Source organism: Lepidochelys kempii, chromosome 24 (assembly GCF_965140285.1).
Source record: "Lepidochelys kempii isolate rLepKem1 chromosome 24, rLepKem1.hap1, whole genome shotgun sequence".
NCBI classification, from domain to species: domain Eukaryota; kingdom Metazoa; phylum Chordata; order Testudines; family Cheloniidae; genus Lepidochelys; species Lepidochelys kempii.
In genome coordinates, this window is record NC_136403.1 from 380,155 (window position 1) to 404,126 (window position 23,972).

Sequence of the window (23,972 nt, forward strand, 5' to 3'; positions counted from 1 at the left end):
CACACACGCTGCTCTTACCACTACCCCAGCCTGCCCACCCAATCCCCCTCCCTGTGACCAGGCACACACTACCCCACACTTCACTCCATGTGCCCCCCCCACACACACACACACTGGGGTGACCAGATGGCCCCATTTTATAGGGACTGTCCCGATATTCAGGGCTTTTTCTTATATGGGCACTTATTACCCACCACACTCTGTCCCAATTTTTCATACTTACTGGCTGGTCACCCTACCCCCCCACACCCCACCCCCACCACACACCCTCTTCCGCTGTCCAGGGTCTGTGGGGATCCCACTTGGCCCTTCTGTGGGTGTGGGTAACACACTGGGCTGCAGGGTGCTTATGCCCCCTGCTGCCCAGAATGGCAGCGCAGCCCTCGAGATGTTTGTGCACAGAAAAGTGGAACCCTGGCTCCGAGAGCTCTGCGTCGCAGGGCCACAGGTTGGTCGCAGGGAATGGTGCCACGCGCTCCTGGAGCCTGCCTGTGGCCTGAGCGCCGCACCGGGGTTTGCAATGATCCAGCAACAGGTGGCTGTGTTTCGGGTGCACCTTTTATTTTTCCCACATTCCTGGCCAGACAGTGTTTTTTGTTCCTATGGTCACAGGTATTTACATGGTGCTGGGGCTGAGCCCCCGCCGCTGAGGGCCCAACTACTCCCCTGCTCCAGCCTGGGTCTGGAGGGCGTGGCGGGGGAGCGGGGGAGCAGCACGCGGGCATGCTGAGCTGACGGGAGGCAGCAGGAAGATATATACTCAAGTGTGATTACTACACAGGAGCAGAGGGGCACAAAAAGGCAACAGTTGAGCCAACACACACAAGACACACCAGGACCATTGGGATGCAGGGGCAGGGCTCAGAGCGGGAGGTGCGTTAACAGTGTACTGCTGCAGAGAACTGAAGCATGGGGGGACAGGGCCCCGTCTGGCACTGCTGGGCACTGCTTTGAGGATGCATCCCTTGGCTAGAGCCTGCAGCTTGGTGCAGAGAAATGACACCAGGGAACCCTTTGCTCTCGTGGCCAGGAACTAGCCCCCCAAAGCTGCTTAGGGAAATCACAGGGTCATGGCCCTTGCCCTGGGGCCGGCAGATGCTTCATGCAGGATTCCTCCTCATAAAATCAGGGATGTGTAGCCAACAGGAACTAGGCCAGCGTTGTTTCCATGGCAACAGCGGATCCAGTCCTCATCCACTGTGGCTAGGAGCTGCAGGATGTCCCCTCTCCTGAAGCTCAAGTGATCATCTCCAGCCCCAGTGTGGTCACACAGCGCCCGCACAGCCCTGCGCAACAAATGGGTTAGGGTTAGGGGCTAGACCCACAGGGGGGCAGGATGGGAGAGAGGGGAGGCTATGGGTCAGGGGCACGGTTGAGGGTTGCCAATTTTGGGTGGATGTATTCCTGGAGATTTCATCTTTAATGAAAGATTAATCTTTAATTCCTGGAGACTCCAGGCCAATCCTGGAAGGTTGGCAACCCTATGCCAGACCCTGGTGGGGTTCTACACAGGGAGCATGGCTGGCAATCTACGAGGGGGGTTACACAAAGGGCGAGTGACCTGCAGTCCACAAGCCAGGAACAAGGCTCCAACAAGACTGGGGTGGCAGGTGCTGGCCCATGACCAGACATTGTGGAGTGACCTGAGACAACAGATGCCCTGTCGTACCCAGAGCCCCAGCTGAAACCAGGAATCCCAGAGGGGAAACGCCAGGGACCTCAGTCCAGATGTCTCCCAAGGCCAATTAGACAAATTCAGTCAAGAATCCCCCTCACAAACCCACTGTGCAATTCGGAGACCTGTACTAGAAGGGGACTGCAGGCTGGAATTGAGAGACATTGACAGGGCTGTGCATGAGGAGGCAGGCCAGGGCTGAGCAAGCAGGGGCTGCAGACTTGAAGGACGGTGTGGAAGAACACGGGACCTGGCACCAACCCAGCACTTTTGGGAACTCAGAAATCCATCAAATTCTTCAATCCACCCAACCTCAAACACTGGAATCCACCCGAACCCCACCCCCAGCCACCTGTGCAGCTGGAGCGCGTCAGATGCATTCTTCTTTCGGTGTTCCTGAGGCCAGGCCTTCTCAGAGGGCCCCCCCTTCAGAACCAGGGCGAGAACGTTCACACTGGGAGGCAGCCAGCTGGAAGGTCTCCTGCCAGAGAGCAGAGGGAGTCACCAGCCAGTCTGAGAAACACCTCAATGGGACTGAGACCGGAAAAGGCTCACAGATCTCCATAACAAGAGCAAAGGGGGAGGGGGGTGGGCAAGATCCCCAAGTGTAGCCCCCCCAACTAAAACACTGCAAGAAAGAGTCACATTTTCAAAGACTGTGTCCGAAATCTGGAACCCCACTGTAACATCCCCGCCAGGTCCTGTATAAACTGTCCTGGCCCCATGGGCGACGCTGGGGGAACGCGTTGGGGGAGAGGGGAAGAGGTGTTATTGACCCAACAATATTGGGCGTTTCTTCTCCTGCAGCAACATCCCGGGTGGGTTTGGAATCGGGCAAATGACGCCAAAGGCTGAGCAAGAGGCCTGAATGTCTATCAGGGAAATGGACCAGAACCTGCTCCTCCACGGGGCACCGCACGGAGCAGCCCGTAGCCCCTCCCCTGGGGGCTGGTGCCAGTAGAACCAATAGCACCCTGGGGCCTGTAACTGAGAAGCTGCTAACGCCCCACACTGCAGGCTGTTTGCTGCATACAGCCTAGAAGCCAAGCCACAGATGCAGGGCATAGGCCATGCCACTGCCCTGAAGAAGGGGGAAGCCCTGCAACGGCTCACCCTGCCCCACCCCACCAGGCACTGACCTGGATTTGGCTGCACTGGTCTCCGGGCCAGCGGGGAAGCCTCTGGCAGGTGGACACGTGGCCCCGAAGAGTCGGCCCAGCCAGTTAGGGCGGATGGGGGAGCAGTCCATGTTCAGGGTGGGTGTGGCCTCCTGGCTCACATCAGGGCCCGGCTCCTCGGACAGAGGCAGGCATCTCTTGCAGGCAGAGGGCTCTGGTGGCTCAGTCTCCCTGGGGCCTGCGCACCCCTGGGCCCTGGCCTGCAGTGGCAGCTCTTCAGCATGAGGAGCCTCCAAGCTCCCTGCCTCGCTGGAGGGCATTGGATCCGGAGCCTCAGCACCTCCTTCCCCAGCTCTGGGCTGGAGGGGCTGCAGGGCTGTGCCGCTGGCCCCCTCCCCTCCCTGAGCACTGAACTCATTTGCGGAAGCCTGGCTGGATCCACGGGGCGGAGCAGCTAGGCTGGAGCTGGTGTCCCCTGCAGCCACCCGCAGCTTCGTCCAGCGGGTGACGGGGAACCTTTCCTTCGTGGAGGCCTGGCTCAGCTGCCCCCACCAGCTGCCCTGCCTCTCTCCTGTGTCCTGTGGGACTGGCTGCTGGTGTTTCTCAGGCTTGGCAGGACCCTCAGGTCCCAGAAGCGTCTGGGTGAGCTGCTCCCCCCACTGTAGCACCTGCTGAAATGTCTGCTTCAGGGAGATGCCCGCCGGGGGGCTAGGGGCTGATTTGGCGGCTGCTGCGCTGTACTGGGATCTAGCGCTTTCCTCTGAGCCCACCAGGGCTGCCCTCACGGGGCCATCAGGGGGCAGCTTGTGCTCTGGGCTAGCACCACTGCGGCCTTGGTCCCGGCCCTGTGCGGGAGCAGCCACCAGGGCAGGGCCAAGGGGGTGGCTGGGGGGGGAGTCCGGCCTGCGGGGCAGGGGCCGCACATCCACGGGCACATGGTGGTGCTCGAAGAGCAGGTCGAGGTGAAAGGTCAGCACAGAGAGGGGCTGGACGAGGAGCAGCAGCTCACGGGCCAAGTGTGGGAAGGGGCCTTGGCTCAGGGAGAAGAAGGCCGTGGGCAGGTAGAGAACAGAGATGACACCTAAGAGACACAGGCGGGGTGAGATGGCACCCCCCACCCACAGAGCCCCTCCTCCCCACAGAACCACCCCACAGAGCCCCTCCAACCCAACAAGCCCCCCATCTCACAGAGCTCCCCCACAGAACCACTCTCCAGAGCCACCCCACCCGACCGAGCTCCCCCCCACAGAACTAATCCCCAGAGTCCCCCCACCTCACAGAACCACCCCACCGAGCCCCCCACCTCTCCACCCGGGGACACCAGCCTGGCTCTCCTGGGTCTGTCACTAGCATCGTGGGGCTGGGGCGGGGGCGGGGGCGGGGGGGACGACGACTTCCATCTGTACTTCAGCAAGCAGCCTGCCCGGGATCCTCCTCCCTCCTCAGCTGGGGCACAGTAGTGGGAAAGGACTCCTGTGTCCCATTAAAGGAGCCCCAGATGGGCACTTCCCTAGGAGGGCTCACAGCACCAGAGCTCAGCGAGCCCACTGCTCCCTACCTGAGCTCTTCTGCAGGTGGGAGAGCCACAGCTCCAGCTGCTTTATGCTGAGCGAGACAGAAAGGGTCCAAGTTACAACTGCTCAGAACGACAGCCCCAGACTGGGCCGTACCAACAGCACTAAACTGCCTGACTCGTGCCGGTGTCATACCAACAGCGAAGCTTCTGGCGCCATGGTGCCCTGAACCAGGCCTGAGACTGAACCTGGGTGCCTCACTTGGCAGGCGCTGGCATCAGCTCCTTCCCCCATCTGCCTGCACCCCAGCTCCCCTCCCCTGGGTCAGGGCTTCCCATCTCACCCTGAATAACAGTCCCAGTGTTCAGCTGAGAACAAATGTAGGCCCGTAAACATGAGTGAGGCCATGGGCATGAGTGTGAGCGAGTGAGAGAATGGCAAAAACTGAGAGAGAGCACACACACCCACACACGGGAGCACCGTGAGCACGAGGGTGAGAGCAAGCATGAGAGAGTGCACGCCCACGTGAGAGTAAGTCCAGCAGCTGCAGGCCGAAGCACAGAGAAGGGCTCCGAGACACCAGAACCGCCCCCTTCCCAGGCCCAGCGGTCCCCCCGCAGGGACCATCCTGCCCAGAGAGCCCAGCGGCTCTTGCGGCTCTCCGGGGGGGGGCAAAGCAGTGCCCAAGCCTGGTACTTACTTCAGAAGGCCGAGTATGAAGGCGTGGAACCTCTGCCTGCTGCTGCGGAGGGGAGCCAACTGGGACACCTGCCAGTACAGCGAGTGCAGGGGCCGAGTGCCGGGGCCTGTAGAACACATGGCACAGAGTTACTCAGCAGCCGTCCCCCCGAGCTTGGCTCCTCTCCCTCCCAGAAGCCTGGCGTGAAGTGGGGGGCCCTGCTCAAAAAGCAGCAGCATCATGGAGGGCAGCAACCCAGCCACGGCAGCATCAGGCCAACGAGAGGCCTTGCGAACAGAGCCCCAGTCACCTGCATCTCCCGACATACTGGTGTGTTGGAGCTGGAGGCACCTGGCCGGCTCTTCCCACGTGCTCCCTGGGGCCCTGGGCTTTACCACGCTATTCAGCAAGGGGAACAGATGGTGTCTCCTGGGGCCAGACTAAGCCCCCTCCAGCAACACCCTCCCAACCTACCCAGCTTGACCGAGGCCTCCACCACGCTCCAGGGCGAGCTCCTCCTCTGGCCTGTGATGATGTCCTTCTGGAAGGGCTTCAACCCATCTGCCACCAGGCCATAGAGCGCCGGGCACAGGGTGTTCAGCAGCAGGTAGCTCACATCTGGGCTTAGCCGGCTGTCGCCCAGCTGCGTCTGGGCAAGGAGAGGTGCGGATGATGGTTTGGAGTGGTCGGGAGACAGCAGTCATGTCCCTCGCACTCCTCCCCCAGAGCCAGCAGGGCAGGGATGGTGGGTTCCCTCTGCCTGGGACACCGCCCATGTTGCTTCCAGCTCCCAGCATTCATGGCACATGAGATGCAGGCCAGGGAACAGGGATGAGCTCACGATGCCCACATAGCCCCACCCACGCAGCCAGCAGAGAGGGGACATGACCGAGCTACTAGGCAAGGCAGAAGCTGAGCCTCTGCCACCGGACCCATGGCCCAGGCCAGAGACCCCACCCCTGCCCAGAGCTTTACCTTCTGCACCAGGCTCCTTGCTGTGCTGAAGTGAGCAATGAGCTTCTCCACGGAGGCGCTGATGGCAACCAGCAGGGCTGGGACAGAAAGAGAAGGGACAAGTCAGGCCTGTGCTGAGTCGCCGCACCAGGTCCAACCATGTGACCCCGCAACAGCTGCATCTGATCCCATGGCCATGGAAAGGGAGCCCTGTTTATCTAGGGCTGGATGGCATCCCCTCATACAACTGGCCCCTGCCCTGGAGCACCCCCTGCTGGCTGGGACAGGGATAGCGCCTGTCCCCTGCAATCTCCACCGGACTGTTCCCTGCAGTGCCCCATGCTGGCTAAGGCAGGGCACATCCCCTCTCCTCTGTGAGCCTCCCCCATTCTCCACAGCAACCCCTGCTGGCTAAAGCAGGGATAGCACCTGTCCCCTGCAATCTCCACAGGCCTGTTCCCTGCAGTGCCCCGCTGGTTGGGACAAAGTTCGGCCCCTCTCCCCTGTGAGACTCCCCACCCCATTCCCTACAGTACCCACTGTTGGCTGGAACAGAATCGAGGCACAGAACCTGGGCCCCTCGGGGTGGCTCCAGCTGCTTCAGCCTCTGGGTGAGTCTACTCAGACCTTGGCAGTGTGCCTTCCCCAGCTCCAACCCGAGCTGCAGCTTCCACACCGCTATTTTCAGAGCGCTATGCAATCCCACGTCTGTTGCCCTTGGTGGGCAGGCTCACTGGTGAGGTCTGCGTAGATGCACCAGAGTTGCTGGGGAACACAGGGCATTGCCATGGGAACCGTCATCTCTAGCAATTCTCCAGAGTCTAAGAATAAAGGTGCAAGGGAAACTGGCAGTTACCATGGCAACAAGCCCAGGATGGAAATGTTTGCTACAGAAGATTAAAGGTGTTTGTAGAATCCAGGGCCTCCCCCACCAACCTACCCACCTGGGGCCCCAAGTTTTCAGGCTCAACAGCACCACCTGTTGGAAAAGACTGGGAGCATGATCCCCAAAGACTCCAGCCTCCAGGAGCTCCCCACAGCCACACCTCCATCTCACAGACAAGAATGGCTCAGCCAGAAAAGTTACCAAGAGGGCAGGATGTTACTCCATAAACCCCCAGACCTCTAATCTCCCAGCCAAAGGAAGAGCTAGAAAAACTGAAACTGCAAATAAGGTGCAAATTTGCAAGGGCAAGGGGATTGCACAGGGCAACAACTCCTAGGGGCAGAGGGTTCCCTGGGATGCACCTGGACCCTTTGGGTCAAAATTGGGGGTTTCTCAAAGACACGCTCTCGCTACCCCCCATTACTGGCTAGATGCAGGAATTGCTGGATGGAATTATCTGTCCTGTCATGCAGGAGATCAGCTGGAGGAGCAGAATAAGAACGTAAGAACTGTCACACTGGGTCAGAACATGGTGCATCTAGGTCAGTATCATGTCTCCAGCAGTGGCCAAAGCCAGAGCTTCAGGGGGAGCGTACTGAACAGGTCAGTTGGAGTGATCCACCCCTGTCTTCCCTCCCGGTTTCTAGTGGACAGAGGTTTAAGGTGGCCCTGAGCATAAGGCTGCATTCCTGGCCATCTTGGCTAATAGCCATTGATGGATCTATCCTCCATGAACTGATCTAGTTCTTTGCTGAACCCAGTTGTACTTTTGGCCACCACAACATCCCCTGGCAATGAGTTCCACGGGCTAATTGTGCATTGTGTGAAAAGTACTTCCTCTTTTTTGTATTAAACCTGCTGCCTATTAATTTCGTTGGGTGACCCCTGGTTTTTGTGTTGTGGAAAAGGGTAAATAATAGTTCTATAGCCCCATTTTAAATGGCATTCGTGATTTACAAACCGCTGTCATAGCCCCCCTTTCTCGCCGTTTTTCCAAGCTGGACAGCCCTTGTCTTTTTCGTCTCTCCTACTATGGAAGGTTCCATAGCCTTGGTCATCTTTCTGCCTTTCTCTGAGCCTTTACCAGGCCCACTACATCCTTTCTGAGAGGGGCAACCAGAGCGGGACATGTGTTCAAAGTGCGGGTACACCATGGATTTATACAGTGGCATTATGATATTTTCTGTCTTATTTTCTATTCATTTCCTAATAGTTCCTTTAGGTTGTAGAGGAGTTTTTAAACTGAGGGCTGGGGGAAAGCAGACAGGTCCAGAGGAGCACACGGTTTGGACAGAGACATCCCTTAGGGGAGGATTTACTATATCCTAGTAAAGAGGAAAGGCTAGAGGTTAATAAAGCACTGGTAGGAACTAAAGAGAAAAAGTCAAACAAAAAAGAGCCCCATTTAATTACATCACATGAAGGCAGACACCTAAATATTGACAAATATTATAAGTACTTATTATAAATGCAAGAAGTCTAAATACTAAGATGGGGTGAACTTGAGTGCCTGGTATTAAATAAGGATATTGACACAACTGGCATCAAAGAAACTTGGTGGAACAATGATACTCGATGGGACACAGTATTACCAGGGTACAAAATAGATAGGAATGACGGAATAGGTCGTGCTGGTGGGGGAGTGACGCTGTATGGGAAAGAAAGCATAGAGTCAAATATAACAACAATCTTAAATGAGCCAAACTGTACCATCGAATCTCTATGGATAGAAATTCCCTGCTTGAATAATAAGAGTATTGCAGTAGGAATATACTACCAACCACCTGACTAGGATGGTGACAGTGACTGTGAAATGCTCAAGGAGGTTAGAGAGGCTACAAAAACAGAAAACCCAATAATAATGGGGATTTCAACTGACCCCATATTAACTGGGTCTCTGTCACCTCAGGACGGGACGCAGAGATAAAATTTCTGGACACCATTAATGACTGCTTCTTGAAGCAGCTAGTCCTTGAACCCACAAGGGTAGAGGCAATTCTTGATTTAATCCTAAGTGGAGCACAAGGTCTGGTCCAAGAGGTGAATATAGGTGCGCTGCTCAGTAATGGTGACCACGATGTAATTAAATTTAACATCCCTGTTGTGGAAGTGGAGGGAAATACCAAAGAAAATCACCGCAATAACATTTAGCATTTAAACAGAAATGAAAAGGAATAGTCACAAGGGTGAAATGCCTGCAAGCTGCATGGAAACTCTTTAAAAACCACCAGAGAGGCTTAAACTAAATGTATATCCAAACAAACAACACAATAAGAGGACCAAAAATATGCTACCATAGCTAAACAGCAGAGTAAAAGAAGCAGTTAGAGACATAAAGGGATCCTTTAAAAAACAGAAGTCAAATCCAAAATAGAAAGCAACTCCAGCAAGTCAAGTGTCAAAGTATAATTAGGAAAGCCAAACAAGAATTGGAAGAGAAACTAGCACAAGACACAGAAACTAAGAGCAAACGTTTTTTTAAGTACATCAGAAGCAGGAAGCTTGCCAAACAGTCAGTGGGCCACTGGGTGATCAAGGTGCTAAATGAGCACTCAAGGAAGACAGAGCCGTTGCAGAGAAGCTAAATTAATTCTCTACATCAGTCATCACCGCAGAGGATGTGAAGAAGATTCCCACATCTCAGCCATTCTTTTTAGGTGACAAAACTGAGGAACTGTCCCAGATTGAGGTGTCGGTAGAGGAGGTTTTGGAACAAACTGATAAACTAAACAGTAATAAGTCATGAGGACCAGATGGTATTCACCTAAGATTCTGAAGGAACTCAAATATGAAACTGCAGAACTCCTAACTGTGGTATGTAACCTATCACTTACATCAGCCTCTGTACCAGATGGCTGGAGGGTAGCTAATATAAGGCCGATTTTTTTAAAAGGTTCCAGAGATGATCCTGGCACTTCAGTACCAGGCAAATTGATTGAAACTATAACAGAGAGCAGAATTATCAGATACAAAGATGAACATAATAGCTTGTGGAAGAGTCAACACGTTTTTTTTGAAGGGGAATCACCTCACCAATCAATTAGAATTCTTTGATAGTATCAACAAGCAGATGAACAAGGGTGATCCAGCCAACACAGTGTACTTGGACTTTCAGAAAGCCTTTGATAAGGTCCCATACCAAAGGCTCTTACGCAAAGTAGGCAGTCATAGGATAAGAGGGAAGGTCCTCTCATGGATCAGTTACTGGTTGAAAGATAGGAAACAAAAAGGGTAGGGAATAAAAGTCAGTTTTCACAATGGAAAGTGGTAAATAGCGGGGTCCCCCAAGGATCTGTACTGGGACCTGTGCTCTTCAACATGTTAATTAATTATCTGGAAAAGGGGATAAACAGTGAAGTGGCAACATTTGTAGGCAATACTAAATTACTCAAGATAGTTAAGTCCAAAGCTGCCTGTAAAGAGTTCCAAAGGGCTCTCACAAAACTGGGAGACTGGGGAGCAAAATGGCAGATGAAATGCAACATTAATAAGTGCAAAATAATGCATATTGGAAAATATAACCCCAACTATACATTCAAACTGATGGGGTCTAAATTAGCTGTCACCACTCAAGAAAAAGATCTTGGAGTCATTGTGTATAGTTCTCTGAAAACATCTGTTCAATTGCAGCAGCAGTCAAAAAAGCGAAGAGAATGTTTGGAATGATGAGGAAAGGGATAGATAATAAGACAGAAAATGTCCTAATGGCACTATATAAATCCATGATACACCCGCACTTTGAATGGTGCCTGAAGTTCTGATTCCTCCATCTCAAAAAGGATATATTAGAATTGGAAAAGGTGCAGAGAAGGGCAACCAAAATGACTAGAGGTCTGGAACAGCTTCCGTATGAGGAGAGATTTAAAAGACTGGGACTGTTCAGCTTAGAAAAGAGACGACTCAGCGGGGACAGGAGAGAGGTCTATGAAATCATGGCTGGGGTGGGGAAAGTGAACAAGGATGTGTTATTTACCCTTTTGTATAACACAAGAACTAGGGTCACCCAATTAAATTAATAGGCAGCAGGTTTAAAACACACACAAAAGAAAGTACTTCACACAACACACAGTCAACCTATGGAACTCATTACCAGGGGATGTTGTGAAGGCCAAAAGTATAACTGGGTTCAAAAGGAATTAGATAAATTCCTTGATAATAGGTCCATCAATGGCTATTAGCCAAGATGGTCAGGGGCACAACCTCATGCTCTGGGTGTCCTTAAGCCTCTGACTGCCAGAATCTGTGACTGGACAACAGGCGATAATTGTCCTGCACTGTTCATTCCCTCTGAAGCATCTGTCATTGGTAATTGTCGGAGAACAGGATGCTAAGATAGATGGACCATTGGTCTGACCCAGTATGGCCGTTCTTATGTGAAGACCGATGCAAAGAACTCATGTAGCTTCTCTGCAATGACTGTGTCTCCCTTTTAACGCCTTAGAGGGACAAGGTGGGTGAGGTAATATCTTTTATTGGACCAACATCTTTTGGTGAGAGACCAGTTTTAATACCTTGGTCATCTACTGGCCCATTGCCTGTTTGGCAAGCTTTCTGCTTCTGTTGTACTTATCAAAACTCTTACTTTTAGTTTCTGAGTCTTTAGCAAATAGCTTCTCAAATTCTTTCTTGGCCTGCCTTCTAATACCGTTACACTAACCTGTCAGAGTTTGTACATCACCCTATTAGCCTCCCTAGGATTTGACTTCTAAATTTTAAAGGATGCCTTTTTGCCTCCATCAGTCTTCATTACTCTGCTGTTTACACAGGGTGGAATTCTTTAGGTCGTCTTACTATCTTTCTCTGGTGTTTTTAACTAGTCCCCAGGATGCTTGCAGGCATTTACCCCTTGTGACAGCTCCTTTTACATTTCAGTCTAACAAGCATTCTTGTGTAGTTCCCCTTTGTAAAGTTCAATGTTACTGTGAGGGGTGTTCTTTGGTATTATCTCCCCTACAAGGATGTGGAATTTAATTACATTATGGTCACTATTACCGAGTGCTTCAGTTATAGTTACCTCTTGGACCAGATCCTGTGGTCTACTTAGGACTAACTCAAGAATTGGATCTGCCCTTGTGGCTTCCAGGACTAGCCGCTCCAAGAAACAGTCATTTATGGTGTCTAGAAATGTTCTCTCTGCATCATGCCATGAGGTACCACTTACTCAGTCAATATGAGGATAGGTTTCAGAGTGGTAGCCATGTTAGTCTAGAACAGCAAAAACAACGAGGAGTCCTTGTGGCACCTTAGAGACTAACAAATTTATTTGGGCATACGCTTACAAAAGGTGCCACAAGGACTCCTCGTTGTTTTTAATATGAGGATAGTTGAAATCACCCAGTGTTATTGCACTTTCTGCTTTTGTGGCTTCTCTAACTTCTCTTAGCTTTTCACAAGAACTGTCACTGTCCTGGTCAGGTGGTCAGTAGTATGGTTCTACTGCTATACTCTCTTTAGTCAAACTTGGAATTTCTAACCAAAGAGATTCCATGGTACAGCTAATTTCATGTCAGATTTATGCTTTCTGTAACATATAGTGCCACTCCCGCAGCAGAGTGACTTACTATGTCATTCCTACATATTTTATATCCTGGATTTCCGTGTCCCATAGATTATCTTCATTCCACCAGGTTTGATGATGCCCGTTATATCAACATTGTCCTGTAATGCCAGATACTCTGGTTCACCCACCTTAGTATTTAGACTTCTAGTATTTGTATGTAAGCACTTGTACATTTTGTCAATATTCAGTTCCTTGCCTTCATGTGTTAGATTTAAATAGGATTCTGTTTCATATGACTGTTCCCCACCTGGACTTTACCAACTTCTTTCTTAAGTGAATAGCTCCTACCGGCCTTAAAATCGATGCATCTCTAACAAAAGTATCACCCTGCGGTAGGAGGGGAGTTCCAGTGGCCTGAGGTCCCAGCTGGCATAGACAGTGAAAAACTCCAGGTCTGAGGCAGTCTCCTTGGCTCTGGTGTCCCAAGGGGCTGGGCCTGCTTGTGCCTTTGCAAAGCTGCTTTGGAAATTAAACCAGGCCCCCTCAAGAATGGGACTTTCCCACCCATCTGGATTCAAAGAGCATGGAAGGGACCCCCTGCACAGATTTTGGGGTGGGCGAGAGTTACCTTTCTTTTGCTCTCTCAGATGGTCATAGGCTCTGTCTGCATTTGCCATCCAGTGCTGGCCTGTCCCTGGAACACCGGCAAAGGATTGAGAATGTCTGACTAGAGAGAGAAAGAGAACCTAGTCAGTCAGTTGGCAGGGGCTCTGTGGCAAGACGTCACAGGGACCGGGCACAGCATGCCCTGCCTGGGAGCAGACACCACAATAGCCACGGTCACTGGTGGCTGGCAGGGTCCTTCCTCATAAGCCTTTCTATAAGCCAGCCATACAGCTGCACATTCCTGCCAACGGGGCTGCATCCACCCAGACTCTCCCTAGGAAGGGGGACGGTCCCTCATTCACCCCAGTCTCACCTCCCCCTTCTCATGGAGTCCTGGGTGTGCTTAGCTAGAGCGTACGGAAATGAGGCCAGGTCGGTGTCAGGGCCAGGACTGGGGAGGAGAGCAATGGAGTAGTCTGCACGGTATGTTCCAGGTTACCCGCCAGCGGCTCAGGGAGCCCAGCCCTGAATGGGGACGTGCAGTGTCCAGACCCCAATCCCCAGGCCAGAGCAAAGGGCTCGGCAGCTAGAGATGATGGGAAGCTGATCAGAAGAGATTTCCCAAGGTGGACAAAGCTGGAAACATCCCTGGCAAAGGAAACCTGTCCCAGCACGGCCCCTGGCGCTGGCCCCTAGCTCTGGCCCTGGCACGGCCCCTGGCGCTGGCCCCGGCATGGCCCCTTGTGCTGGCCCTTGCCAGCCAGGTTTCCTGACCTGCTGTGCACATGGAGCTTGCCAAATTTCTTTCTCTATGGCCATAGCCTCCCTCCAAGCTTGGAACACTTTCCCCAAGGAGTGGTGAGCCCAGGACAGCTGCCCAGGGATACAGCCCTGCTCTGGGAGCCTGTAACAGGCCCTGTAAGTGAGTCGCTAGATACAGACCCCTGGTAAGCAGCTGTCCCTGTGTGAGAGGAGTTGGGAGTTCAAGCCCAGCTCCCAGAGGGGCAGGGGCTGGAGGTCACTGCTCCCTGCAGGGGCATCCAACAAACCCAGGCAAGAGAGACCAGAGGGAGGCCTAGGAGGAGGCAGGGTCTGGGATGGCAAAGAACTGCTCCTCACTGAGCCTGCACCCTGCTCTAGTGTTGTGGTGACTCAGAGTGGGTATCCATCTCTGCCCCAGCGCAGGAAGCTTGGGGGTCTCAGTCGTGGGGCCCTGCCCTGGTGCTGGGAGTTTGGAGGGGACACACTGGAGGGAACCTGCCCCAGGGCTCGGGGTTCGGAGGGGGAAACAGCTGTAGGGAGCCTGCCCCAGGGCTGCGGTTTGGGGCGCTGAGCTGGCAGGCAACTGGGCACAGAGGCTGCTCCCCGCCTGCCAGGCCCCAGGAAGTCACTGCCCAGCCTCAGCCGCGCAGGGGGCGGAGGAGGCTGGAAGGCAGGGGCCTGGGCAGGGGGCAGCCGAGGGGAGAGGCTCCCGGCCGGTCTGGGACTCACCTACAGGCGCCCACCAGCCTGGGCAGGGACAGTGGGACAGCAGCTGCCGGGAGGCCACTATGGGGGCGGGATGCCAGAGCCCAGCTGACTGGGGCTCTCCAATGGGGAGGCAGCAGGGCCCCAGTGCTGCGGGTTCAGAGGGGGCAGAGCCCCGGGGCACCCGCCCCTGCCCCAGTGCTGCGGGTTCAGAGGGGGCAGAGCCCCGGGGCACCCGCCCCTGCCCCAGTGCTGCGGGTTCAGAGGGGGCAGAGCCCCGGGGCACCCGCCCCTGCCCCAGTGCTGCGGGTTCAGAGGGGGCAGAGCCCCGGGGCACCCGCCCCTGCCCCAGTGCTGCGGGTTCAGAGGGGGCAGAGCCCCGGGGCACCCGCCCCTGCCCCAGTGCTGCGGGTTCAGAGGGGGCAGAGCCCCGGGGCACCCGCCCCTGCCCCAGTGCTGCGGGTTCAGAGGGGGCAGAGCCACGGGGCACCCGCCCCTGCCCCAGTGCTGCGGGTTTGGAGGGGGCACAGCCATGGGGCACCTGCTCCTCCCCCAGGGGACGCAGCCATGGGGCACCCATCCCTACCCCAGTGCTGTGGGTTCAGAGGGGGCACAGCCAAGGGGCACCTGCCCCAGTGTTGGGGGTTTGAAGGGGTCACGACCATGGGGCACCTGCCCCTGCCCCAGGGGACACAGCCATGGGGCACCCATCCCTACCCCACTGCTGTGGCTTTGGAGGGGGCACAGCCATGGGGCACCTGGCTCTGCCCCAGTGCTGGGAGTTCGGCAGGGTCACAGCTACAGGGCACATGGCCCTGGGCTCCACCAGGCAGGTCTGGAAGAGTGACAGGGCAAAGGACAGCAGGAGAGAGGGAATGGGGCAGAGGGACAGACAGACGGACAGAGAGATGGAGGGGAGAGTGAGTGAGCACCACACCCTGTCCAGACCCCAAAAGGCAGGTGCGCAGGGTCCCTTGGCACAGAGTCTAGCAAGATCCCCCAGCCTAAGCCGCCTTCCTGCTGCTCCAATCCCCCCTTGGTTAGTCATTGAGATACCCCAGGGTTGCCTGGGGAGTGGGGGCCATGTGCCCCCAGCCCCTGTCATGCACACACACCTGGACTCTCACACACGCGGGGTTTCTGAGCTTGTAACACAAGAAATGTGCGGCGTGTCTGAGCTCTGTGGTGACCACACAAGCCAGCCAGGACGGGGAGTGGGGCGTTAGCAATGCAGTGCCTGAGGAGAGCTCCCCTGCTCCACGCCCAGGCACACTCTGGGGGCAACGATCTGACCAAGTTACTCGTTGCTAGCTAGGTACCCCAGAGCTTGTCAGTAAGTTTGACTCTCAGATAAACAGCTTGGGGCACAAAGGAGCGGAGCTGAGAAGGCCAGGGAGCCCCACAAACATCCCCAGCCCTTGGAACGAGCCTGCAAGATGGCCCCCCTGGCCTGCCTGTGGTACTTCTCGGTCCCTCACTGCTGTGGTATGCCAGTGCCTCAGAGGCTTTAATGGTATCATATGCCCTGTGTAACAGCGTTATCCCCACTCTCCAGATGGGATTGAAGGCCCAGACAGGTGAGGTGACAGGGAAATTAAACCTGGGTCCCCAGAGCCCCATGCTTGTGCCTGCCCCAAGCCATAGGCCATCCTTCCTGTCTTTGTTGCAGCCTTCCCCTGGGTGCCTTGTTCATAGCACAGAGGAGCAGCCCTGCCTACATCAGTACACAGCCCCCAGAATCCTTCTGAACACAACCCTGTGTGCGGACCCCCAGGAAGCTGGCTCCCATACACTGCCCCCGTCTACTATGCTCTGCTCTCCTGCATTGTCCCATCCCCACTAGGCATCCCCTCTGCCCATCTCCCTGGCGTCACTTCCCATCACCATGCACAGCTGCTTCCTGGGTGCCTGGTCCCAGGGCAGAGAGGAAGAGCAGGTGCTCAGACTGCAAGCTAGGAAAGGAAACGGGCGGCTTACGTTGCTTGGGAGGTCTTGGATTCTTGGCCCCTTTGCTCTGCTTTCGCTCAGGAGACACTGCCCCAGAGCATGCTCCAGCCTGACTATGTGCACATGCCTCTCCCCTGGGGCAGCGGGCTCTGGACACCTCCACGCCGAGTGGCAGCTCTGGGACCTGGTGGGAGGGGAAGGCCATAGTTGGGAAGGTTCTGCTTCTCGGGAAGAGTGGGGAGAAGAGCACAGACAGGTCTGGGCTGTCCAGGAAAGGCAGCACTCCCCGGTGAGGGGGGGAGTAGGCCCCTATGGGGGACAGGCGGATGGGGAGCAGTTCCTCTGGGGAGAGGGTGCCCAAGACTGTCCCCTTATTGCTGGCCAGGAGGCAGACTTCATCACAGGACAAGGTCTTCAGCGTGGGGTGGAAGGACGGGGTGAAGAGGGCAGGAGACTTCAGCTCAATGCTCTCCAAGCTGGAGTTAAGGGAGGGGATCAAGGGCAGGGGAGGCGCCACCGGGTCCGAGCTGTAGTAGAGAGGCTTCCCGTCGGCCGAGAAATGGAAGAGCAGAGGCTGGAACGGCAGCATCTGAGGCCTGGGGCAGCGAGAGAGGGGAGAGCCAACTGCAGGCGGGAACATTGCAAAGAAATGCAACCAAAACCAGGGGGGCACAGAACACAGTGGGGGATAAGGAGGAGTATGGGGGCATGGAGAACACAGTGGGGGATAAGGAGGAGTATGGGGGCATGGAGAACACAGTGGGGGTTAAGGAGGAATACGGGGGCATGGAGAACACAGTGGGGGTTGAGGAGGAATACGGAGGCATGGAGAACACAGTGGGGGGAAGGGGAGAGAGGCAGAAATGTGGGCATGGAGAACATGGGGGTGGAAATCAAAGAAACCAGGAAGCATGGAACAGAAAATGGACAACCCCCCAATAAATCAGAGTGAGCCATTCCCAGGGGCAGCAGCAACAGGGTGGCAGGGTGAGGAGAGAGAGATGGAGAGACAGTTAGCTCAGAGGAATCACAGCACACACACACCAACTTCACAACCATGACGACACATGGCCACGCCTGTGCCCTCTGTCACCGCGCAGGCCCCAGCCTGGCAGTGCCCCACCTCTGCACTGGGAAAGGGTCTGTGGGAGTCCAACCCCAGCCCCTGGGAGGTTTCCCCAAGAGAACAGGACAGAAGGAGGGAGGTGCTGAGGGCCAAGCAGCTGAGCATGATGGAAAGATGGAGGCAGCCTTCAGAGGAAGGGAAATTCAGTCCTGGTCTCCCCCAGACCCAGAGTCCTGGGGTGCCCTTCTCAGGGAGCCGGGAGTCAAGGCTGTGGCTGTCCCCCCAACAGAGGTGTTCCTGCACTGCCAGGACTTGGCTACTCGGGCACAACGCAGCAGCCTGATGGGCCAGTAACGCCCACTGCTCTCCCTAGAGATGCCCTCTGCTTGGTTTGCTCAGGGTCTCTGGAGCCAGGAGCTCCTGCAGCAGCCACTGAACCAAGGGCTACTCCTGCCAACCCACAGGAGCCAACCGAGTACCAGGAACCACCCACCCCAGGTAGGGAGCAGGGGGAGAAAGAAGCTATTCCCTGCCACTGAGAACAGCCGTAGGAGTCTGCCAACTCAAGGGCTCTCGGGGACCTTGGCTGGAAGCAGGGTTTAATGCAGGGCCCAGCTCTGGTATCAGCATTCCCTGCACTGCTCTGTCCCCCACCCTGAGCCATTCCTCATCGCCTGCCCCTAAGAAACCCCCTTCAGCCCCCAGATGGAAACACCCACCCCACTGAAAGCCCATTTCATCTCTCACCCCAGAGCAGTGTGCGACCCCAGTAAAGCCTCATGTCCAACAAGTCAGCCAAGTGCATCTCCGATGGTCCCTGGGCAGAAGCTGCTCAGGGATCCCACAGGGCTCAGGGTATCACAGAGCTCTTAGACTGGGGCAGGACTCCTGCATGCATCAGGCTCCATCTGAGGGAACCTGGGCCAGGCTGTCTCCCCAAGTCAACACACAGGGAGCCGCAGATGGATCAGCTGCTTAACCCATGGCCTTGGGTTTTGCCTGCTGCCTGGCTCAGTGCATCCCTCTCCTCCTGCAGTCAAACCGGCTCCAAGCCCTTTATGCACAGGTGTGGTGAGCTGCAGCACACTGATAGAGGAAGGAGAATGCAGCAGGGAGGGAGGGGAATGTATGCGAGGAGCAGCTAGGACAAGGAGGGTGAGGGTGGGATTCCTTCTCCCAGCACAGCAATCATCTGCACGGCATAGCAAAGAACTAGCCAGCTCAGTGCACAGATGCAACATGCATTCACCACCACTTCACTCTGCCTACCTGTCCCCTAAACCTATTCCAGCCCCACCCCAGTGCCTCAGCCCAGCCCTACAAACCCATTCCAGGCACACCTAATGCCTTCTGCCCCCGCCAGGACCCTGCAGCTCACCCCAAGCCAAAGCCAGTTCCACATCCCCCAGCCCTGCAGCCCACCAGGAATGGGGCAAGAAGAGCAGCAAGAAGAACGGCAAGTGGAGAGAGAGATGGGGTTAGTGATGGAGATGGGGATGTGCCAGGATCAGGAGGCGGAAACCCTGTATTAACCCCATGGGGACTCTGCAGCTCTGTCCCCAGGGACACATGCCTCCATACATGGGGAAATGCCCCCAACCCCAGTCCAGTCCTGGGATACCCCTGTAGCTGAGGAGGGAAGTGCCTTGATAGCAGCTGGTGCTCTTACCCTCCTTGCAGGCTCTGTGTCCTCTCTGGGCCTTCCCTGACACCCAGGGACCCCCCTCAGGTCCGCCGAGCCTCCGGCCCAGTGTCTCCTTATCACAGCCAGAGCCAGGCATCTTTCTCCTCAGGACGTAGCCCTCCAGGGGTCGCCCCCCTTCCTCTGTGTCACCCGGCAGCCCAGGCCGAGACTGCCTCCTCTGCTGGTGGCTTTCCGTGCGTGCCAGGAGGTGCCCGCTCCACTGTGGAGCCGGCCCCCCGTCGGGGCCCTGGAGCCTGCTGCCAGTGGGGGTGTCTCTGCCCGTTGCTGCTTCCTGGGGCTCAGGCTGCTCCTGGGATGCTGCTCTCGCTCCCTGCTCCCAGGCCAGCTGGCCCTTCTGCTTGTTGATGGCACTGCGGTACCGGAGCTCCCTGAACGTGGTCACCTCCCTCTGGCTGCAGCTGGGGGGCTTTGGCTGCTTGTCGGGCTGCAGCTGGTGCCCAGGCGGCTCCGGACACAGGGTGCTGCAGCAGGTGAGCTCGTTGAGGGGCGGCAGCTCCTTGTCGGGGGAGAATACAATTAGCCAGTCACTGTGGTCCTTCTTGGCCTGTGTGGGGGATGGCCCAGCCGTGTTCCTCTTCCGCTTCTGAGCCAACTCATGGAACGAGGTGACGGTCTTCCGAGTGGCATCTCTGCACTGGTCTACCTCTGTTGGGACAGGCCTCTCCACTTCGCTCCTGTTCAGCACCTGCAGCCCTCTCTTAGCCCTCGGGGGCACTGGAGGGGGAGCCCTTACTGAACTGTTCAGACTGGGGCCCCGCTTTCCTGGTGCTAGCACAGACAGACCAGATGGCTGGATGCTTAGGGCAGGCAGGGCATTGCAGTTGGAGTCCAACTCAGCACAGACGCTGGTGGGGAGCGGCTCTGCCATGGTCCCCTGCCCATCTCTGCTGGGAGAGTCAGCGTCATCAGACGGGGAGTCAAGCAAACTGCTGCTGCACAGGCTGTCTGGGGTCTCCCGGGCCCCAGGATCCGGTCGCTCTTGTACCTGGACGTTGAGGTTAGCATCTCTCCCATCAGACGGTTCCCCCTTGTCAGTCAGTGAGGGAGCATCATGGGCATCCTCCAGGGGGACGATGTTTGGCTGATTGTCAGGAGATAGGGCCTCTTCACCGGGAAATGCCTTGCAGTAAACAGAGACTGGTGTGTCATCCAAGCTGAAATCCGAGCAACTGCTGACAGAGGAGGAAGCCGGGTCTGAAGGGGAAGCCGCCACCTCCTCCTCACTGTGCAGGGAAGGGAAATCTTCCAGGAGAGGCTGGTTCCAGAGATCTAGCGTCGGGGTCTGCTGCGCGTGGGACTTGCAGCACCGGCACTGCATGGAGGTGTTGTTGGAGTTGGCATCGACTTGCTCCAGGGCACCACAGTTCTCCCGGCAGTCGCTGCAGCCTGTCTGGTCTCCCGGAGCCATTGTGACAGGGCCCTCCTGGAGCTCGGGTCGACGGGAGAGGTGCAGCCCCAGGGAGATGTGCTGCAGGTGGATGTGGTTGAGGTTGCACAGCAGACCTTTCTTCGGGGACAGCATGGTGCTGGCTGGCAGAGCCTGGATTCCTCAGCTCGTCACAGACCACCACAGGCACGTCGCTCCGAACACCCAGCTTCAACTCTCTGCAAACAGCAAAATAGCTTGTCAGTCACTGGAGCAGGCAGGTTATCAGCCAAATGGGCATGCACCAGAGGGACCAATTTATGAGGAGAGAATTAAGGGGCAGATCTGGGCAGCTCAGCTAAAGGGATCGACAGCCTCATGGCCCACAGATACTAAAAGGGCATGATGGTCCTTGATGGAGTGTAGATTGCTACAAGGGGTCACGGCTGGGAGAAATGGGATGGAGTCAAAAGAGAGGAAGTTGAGGGCAAGTAAATTCCCAGACAGTGAGATGGATCCAGTCAGGGAATCATCTCCCATTGTGGGGGGGGGGTGCTGAGAGCCCCATCGTCCCTGGACAGGGAGATGGGTCTGGCTGGGAATTGACTCCTCCTTGGCTTTGGGCAATGTTGTAAGGTATACAGTCTTAGGGAATTGCCCTGCATTTCTGGGCTGGGTAGAGTCTGCCCTCAGTTTCTCTGGCCCTGGGAGCTGTTCTCTGGGGTTTCATATCACATGGGCTATCAGCTCTGTTACCTCTGCCAGGTCTGTCAGCCAGTGTCTCACCAACGCAGAGTCAAGGAGATGATACCTTTGAAGGCTCAGCCTCGCTGTCAGGAAGGCTTCTGGGCTGTGTCAAAAGGCTCCCCAGCATCAAGAGGAGAGCAGCCAAAAGGCCGGGGTCACGTCCGGGGAATTGCTTGGCTTTGCCCCCACACATGGGCAGGCATCAGAAAAATGGACTGCAGGGATAGCAGCCGCAGGTCACATTCCCTGCCCCGCCCCAGTGCCAACAGCTGCTCCTGACCCGAGGCCTCTCTGGAGGCTTCCCCGTTCCAGGTACATCTGGTTTCAGTCTCAGCTGAGGCCATTGCACTGAATCTACCAGGAGCTCACCCTCCACTTCCTTTGGTCCCCCCCACCACTTCAGATGTCCATGGCTATCAGGGCTCTGTATCGAATGGGGAGTGCGCATGTGTATGCTGATCTCTGAGGGACCTCGGAGAATTTTGCAGCACGGCAATCGCTGACCCTAGGCCACAAGGATAGTTTTGCTAAATGTTTGGAGGAAGCATCACTGGGCAAAGTGATGCTGTAACATCCTAGCAGCCAAATGGTGATTTGTTCGTTCCCTCCACCCCACCCCCAGTGGCAGCCCTGCCCCTGCTGGTACCAACCCCCCATGTATGATCTTGGAGAGAGGGAATTAGAGCATTTCAGGCTACTTCACCCCACCAGCACAAGAGGCAGCCAGTCCTGCCTCCGTTCCTGTCCTGTCCCCTCCCCATCTCCATCTCCATCTCCCTGGTCATCAATAATTCACAAGGAGGGATTTGTTCTCATGACAACCGCTATTTCCTGTTACGTGGACCTGCCCTCTGCACCATGCCCAGCCCTGCCACACCCGGCTCTGCCTGGCCATCCAGGGAAAGGGGGATTCCGTGGCTGGGGCGAGCCACAGGTGGAACCTGAATCAGCTCTGGCCTGATGGATTTTCTTCCTGCCTGGTGGTTACTGCATCTCCAACAGACTCACCAGCCATGAGTGGGAGGGAGACCCTCCAGGAACAAAGAGCAGGGACCGGCTGGTTTGGGGGAGAGGTGGGGCCTTTCCCCTCTGGGGACACTGGCTTTGATCCAGCCCTGGTGGGAGGCACCATGAAACGAGTTGGAGGATCTCAGACCAGTTCCTTACAAGCCACGTTTCACAATCCAGCAATCCTGTGCTATCAGTCTCAGCAGGCAGAACCCGGGGTTGAATGCACCCTAGGGACATGACCCCTCCTTTGACACCTAAGAGGCCTGGGGCCCATTGGCAGGTGGAACAAGGACAGAGGCTCAGGCTTGAGGGGCTGCTGGCATCTTTGCTCAGCCCCAGACCCCCTCACTCACTACAACTGCTGTAAAAATAAACCAGAGGTAGAGCTCTGTGCTCCTCACTGCAGTCCCTGCCGCTGGAGGGGAGTCCTGGTTGGAGTAGCTCTAGAAAGTCCTACTAGGGTCCAGCAAAGACTCCCAGCTCATCACACAGGCACCAGAAAACATTCTGTTCCTCCGATATGGGCAGAGGGGGGTGTTACCTTGTAACCTGCATGCAGCCTCTTCAGCCTGTCCCAGTCCCCCCTTCTCTGGCCTGACTGCATCCATCTTTTTGTTCTGTTTGCACATCACACAGCACCAGGAGGAATGGGGGCATAGCTGGGGCTCCTAGGCACTGCACAATACCAATAACAAGACTAGAAGGGCCTGCACGCAGCCTGTAGGTGGTGAGGTCTTTAGGAGGCAGTTACACAAGCCCATAGCCTGTGCTCAGTTGTGTGTGGGGGGGTGGGAGGCTGGTCTCAGTGCCAGGGAGCTGCTGCTGCTCTGCTCCAATGGGTCCTGTAACCCTGCCAAGCAGAGAGAGGAGGATGGCCTCTCCAGCAGGGAGGGAAGGGAGTAGTCCTGCTCTGGCCTGGCCTGCTGGGCTTTGCCTAGAAAGGTCAATGTAGTCCCCAGGTGCTGCCTTCCCGCCGGAGTGAGGGGGTCACCACCCAACTCCTCCCCAAACCCCTACTAAGGGCACAGCCGCTGGGGCTGGCAATTGGAGGAGGGCTGGAGCCAGGCTCCGACCGGGGCCACTCCCTGCTGAGCCTGGAGCGACTGCAGACAACCCGTGGTGGGATGCACTCTCAGGGGAAAGGGGATGGGATAGGAGTGGACCCGCAGCAGGGACAGGGGGGCCTCCGCGCTTGCTGTGGGGGAGGGAAGGGATCAGCTGCAAAGCGCAGAGATGTAACAGGCTGGTGCTGGAGAGGGGTTACCACACCTGTGCTTGGCTGGGTGTGTGAGACCCCCACTGGCCACTGCAGCTCCACCAGGGTGCTGGGGGGGGGAAACAGGGGACCGGCCCCCAGAGGGGTGTAAGTCCTGCACCTGGACCAAGGGGTTCCCACTGCAGCTGGGTGCTGCCCTGGCAAGCAGGTGCAGCGGGCTCCCTGCTGGTGGCTGGCAGCGCAGCCAGGCTAGAGCCTGCTCCACACCCACAGGGGGATGCTCACCTCTCCTAGCTGCAGGCAGTGCGTGGTTGCCTAGCTCCTGGGATGGCTCTGCGGCTGGAGGGGACGGGGAAAAGAGGCTGCAGCAGCTCCGCTGAGCTCACCAGCTGCAGGGAGGAGCCAATGATGGGTGATCCATCCTCCGCCAGCCTCTGCCATTAACCCTCCCTGCCCCAGGCTGCAGACGCCCTCATGCCTGGACTAATCCTCCACAGCCCGCCCCACACACACTG

At 56.3% G+C, this 23,972-nt stretch overlaps 1 protein-coding gene across 3 annotated transcripts; it reads right to left on the reverse strand.

The window, feature by feature from the left end:
- Positions 1-540: 540 nt before the first annotated feature.
- On the reverse strand, positions 541-23,834 carry RUSC1 (RUN and SH3 domain containing 1). 3 transcript variants are annotated; one of them, XM_078850567.1, is made up of 12 exons: positions 23,743-23,826; positions 21,240-21,445; positions 19,082-20,722; positions 16,377-16,970; positions 12,955-13,053; positions 5,962-6,038; positions 5,461-5,635; positions 5,008-5,113; positions 4,352-4,398; positions 2,815-3,874; positions 2,028-2,156; positions 541-1,286 (listed from the first exon to the last, which is right to left on the reverse strand). In XM_078850567.1, the coding sequence occupies exons 3-12, from the start codon at positions 20,637-20,639 to the stop codon at positions 1,118-1,120; spliced, it is 4,014 nt and encodes a 1,337-aa protein (XP_078706693.1). In that variant the 5' UTR covers positions 20,640-20,722; positions 21,240-21,445; positions 23,743-23,826; the 3' UTR covers positions 541-1,117. The 3 variants fall into 3 exon arrangements, with proteins under 3 accessions (XP_078706693.1, XP_073179731.1, XP_073179728.1); XM_073323630.1 differs by lacking the exons at positions 16,377-16,970; positions 21,240-21,445 and adding an exon at positions 6,675-6,761 and having other exon boundaries at positions 23,743-23,834; XM_073323627.1 differs by lacking the exon at positions 21,240-21,445 and having other exon boundaries at positions 23,743-23,834.
- Positions 23,835-23,972: the final 138 nt, after the last annotated feature.

What these genes read in the sequence shown, in the direction of transcription:
- RUSC1 (XM_073323627.1), bottom strand. Translation starts at nt 20,639, where the DNA reads ATGCTGTCCCCGAAGAAAGGTCTGCTGTGCAACCTCAACCACATCCAC. An exon ending in TTCATACTCGGCCTTCTGAA is followed by an intron (nt 4,399 to 5,007) that starts GTAAGTACCAGG and finishes TGTCTCGCTCAG; the next exon opens with CATAAAGCAGCTGGAGCTGT. An exon ending in ACCAGTGCAGCCAAATCCAG is followed by an intron (nt 2,157 to 2,814) that starts GTCAGTGCCTGG and finishes GCTCTCTGGCAG; the next exon opens with GAGACCTTCCAGCTGGCTGC.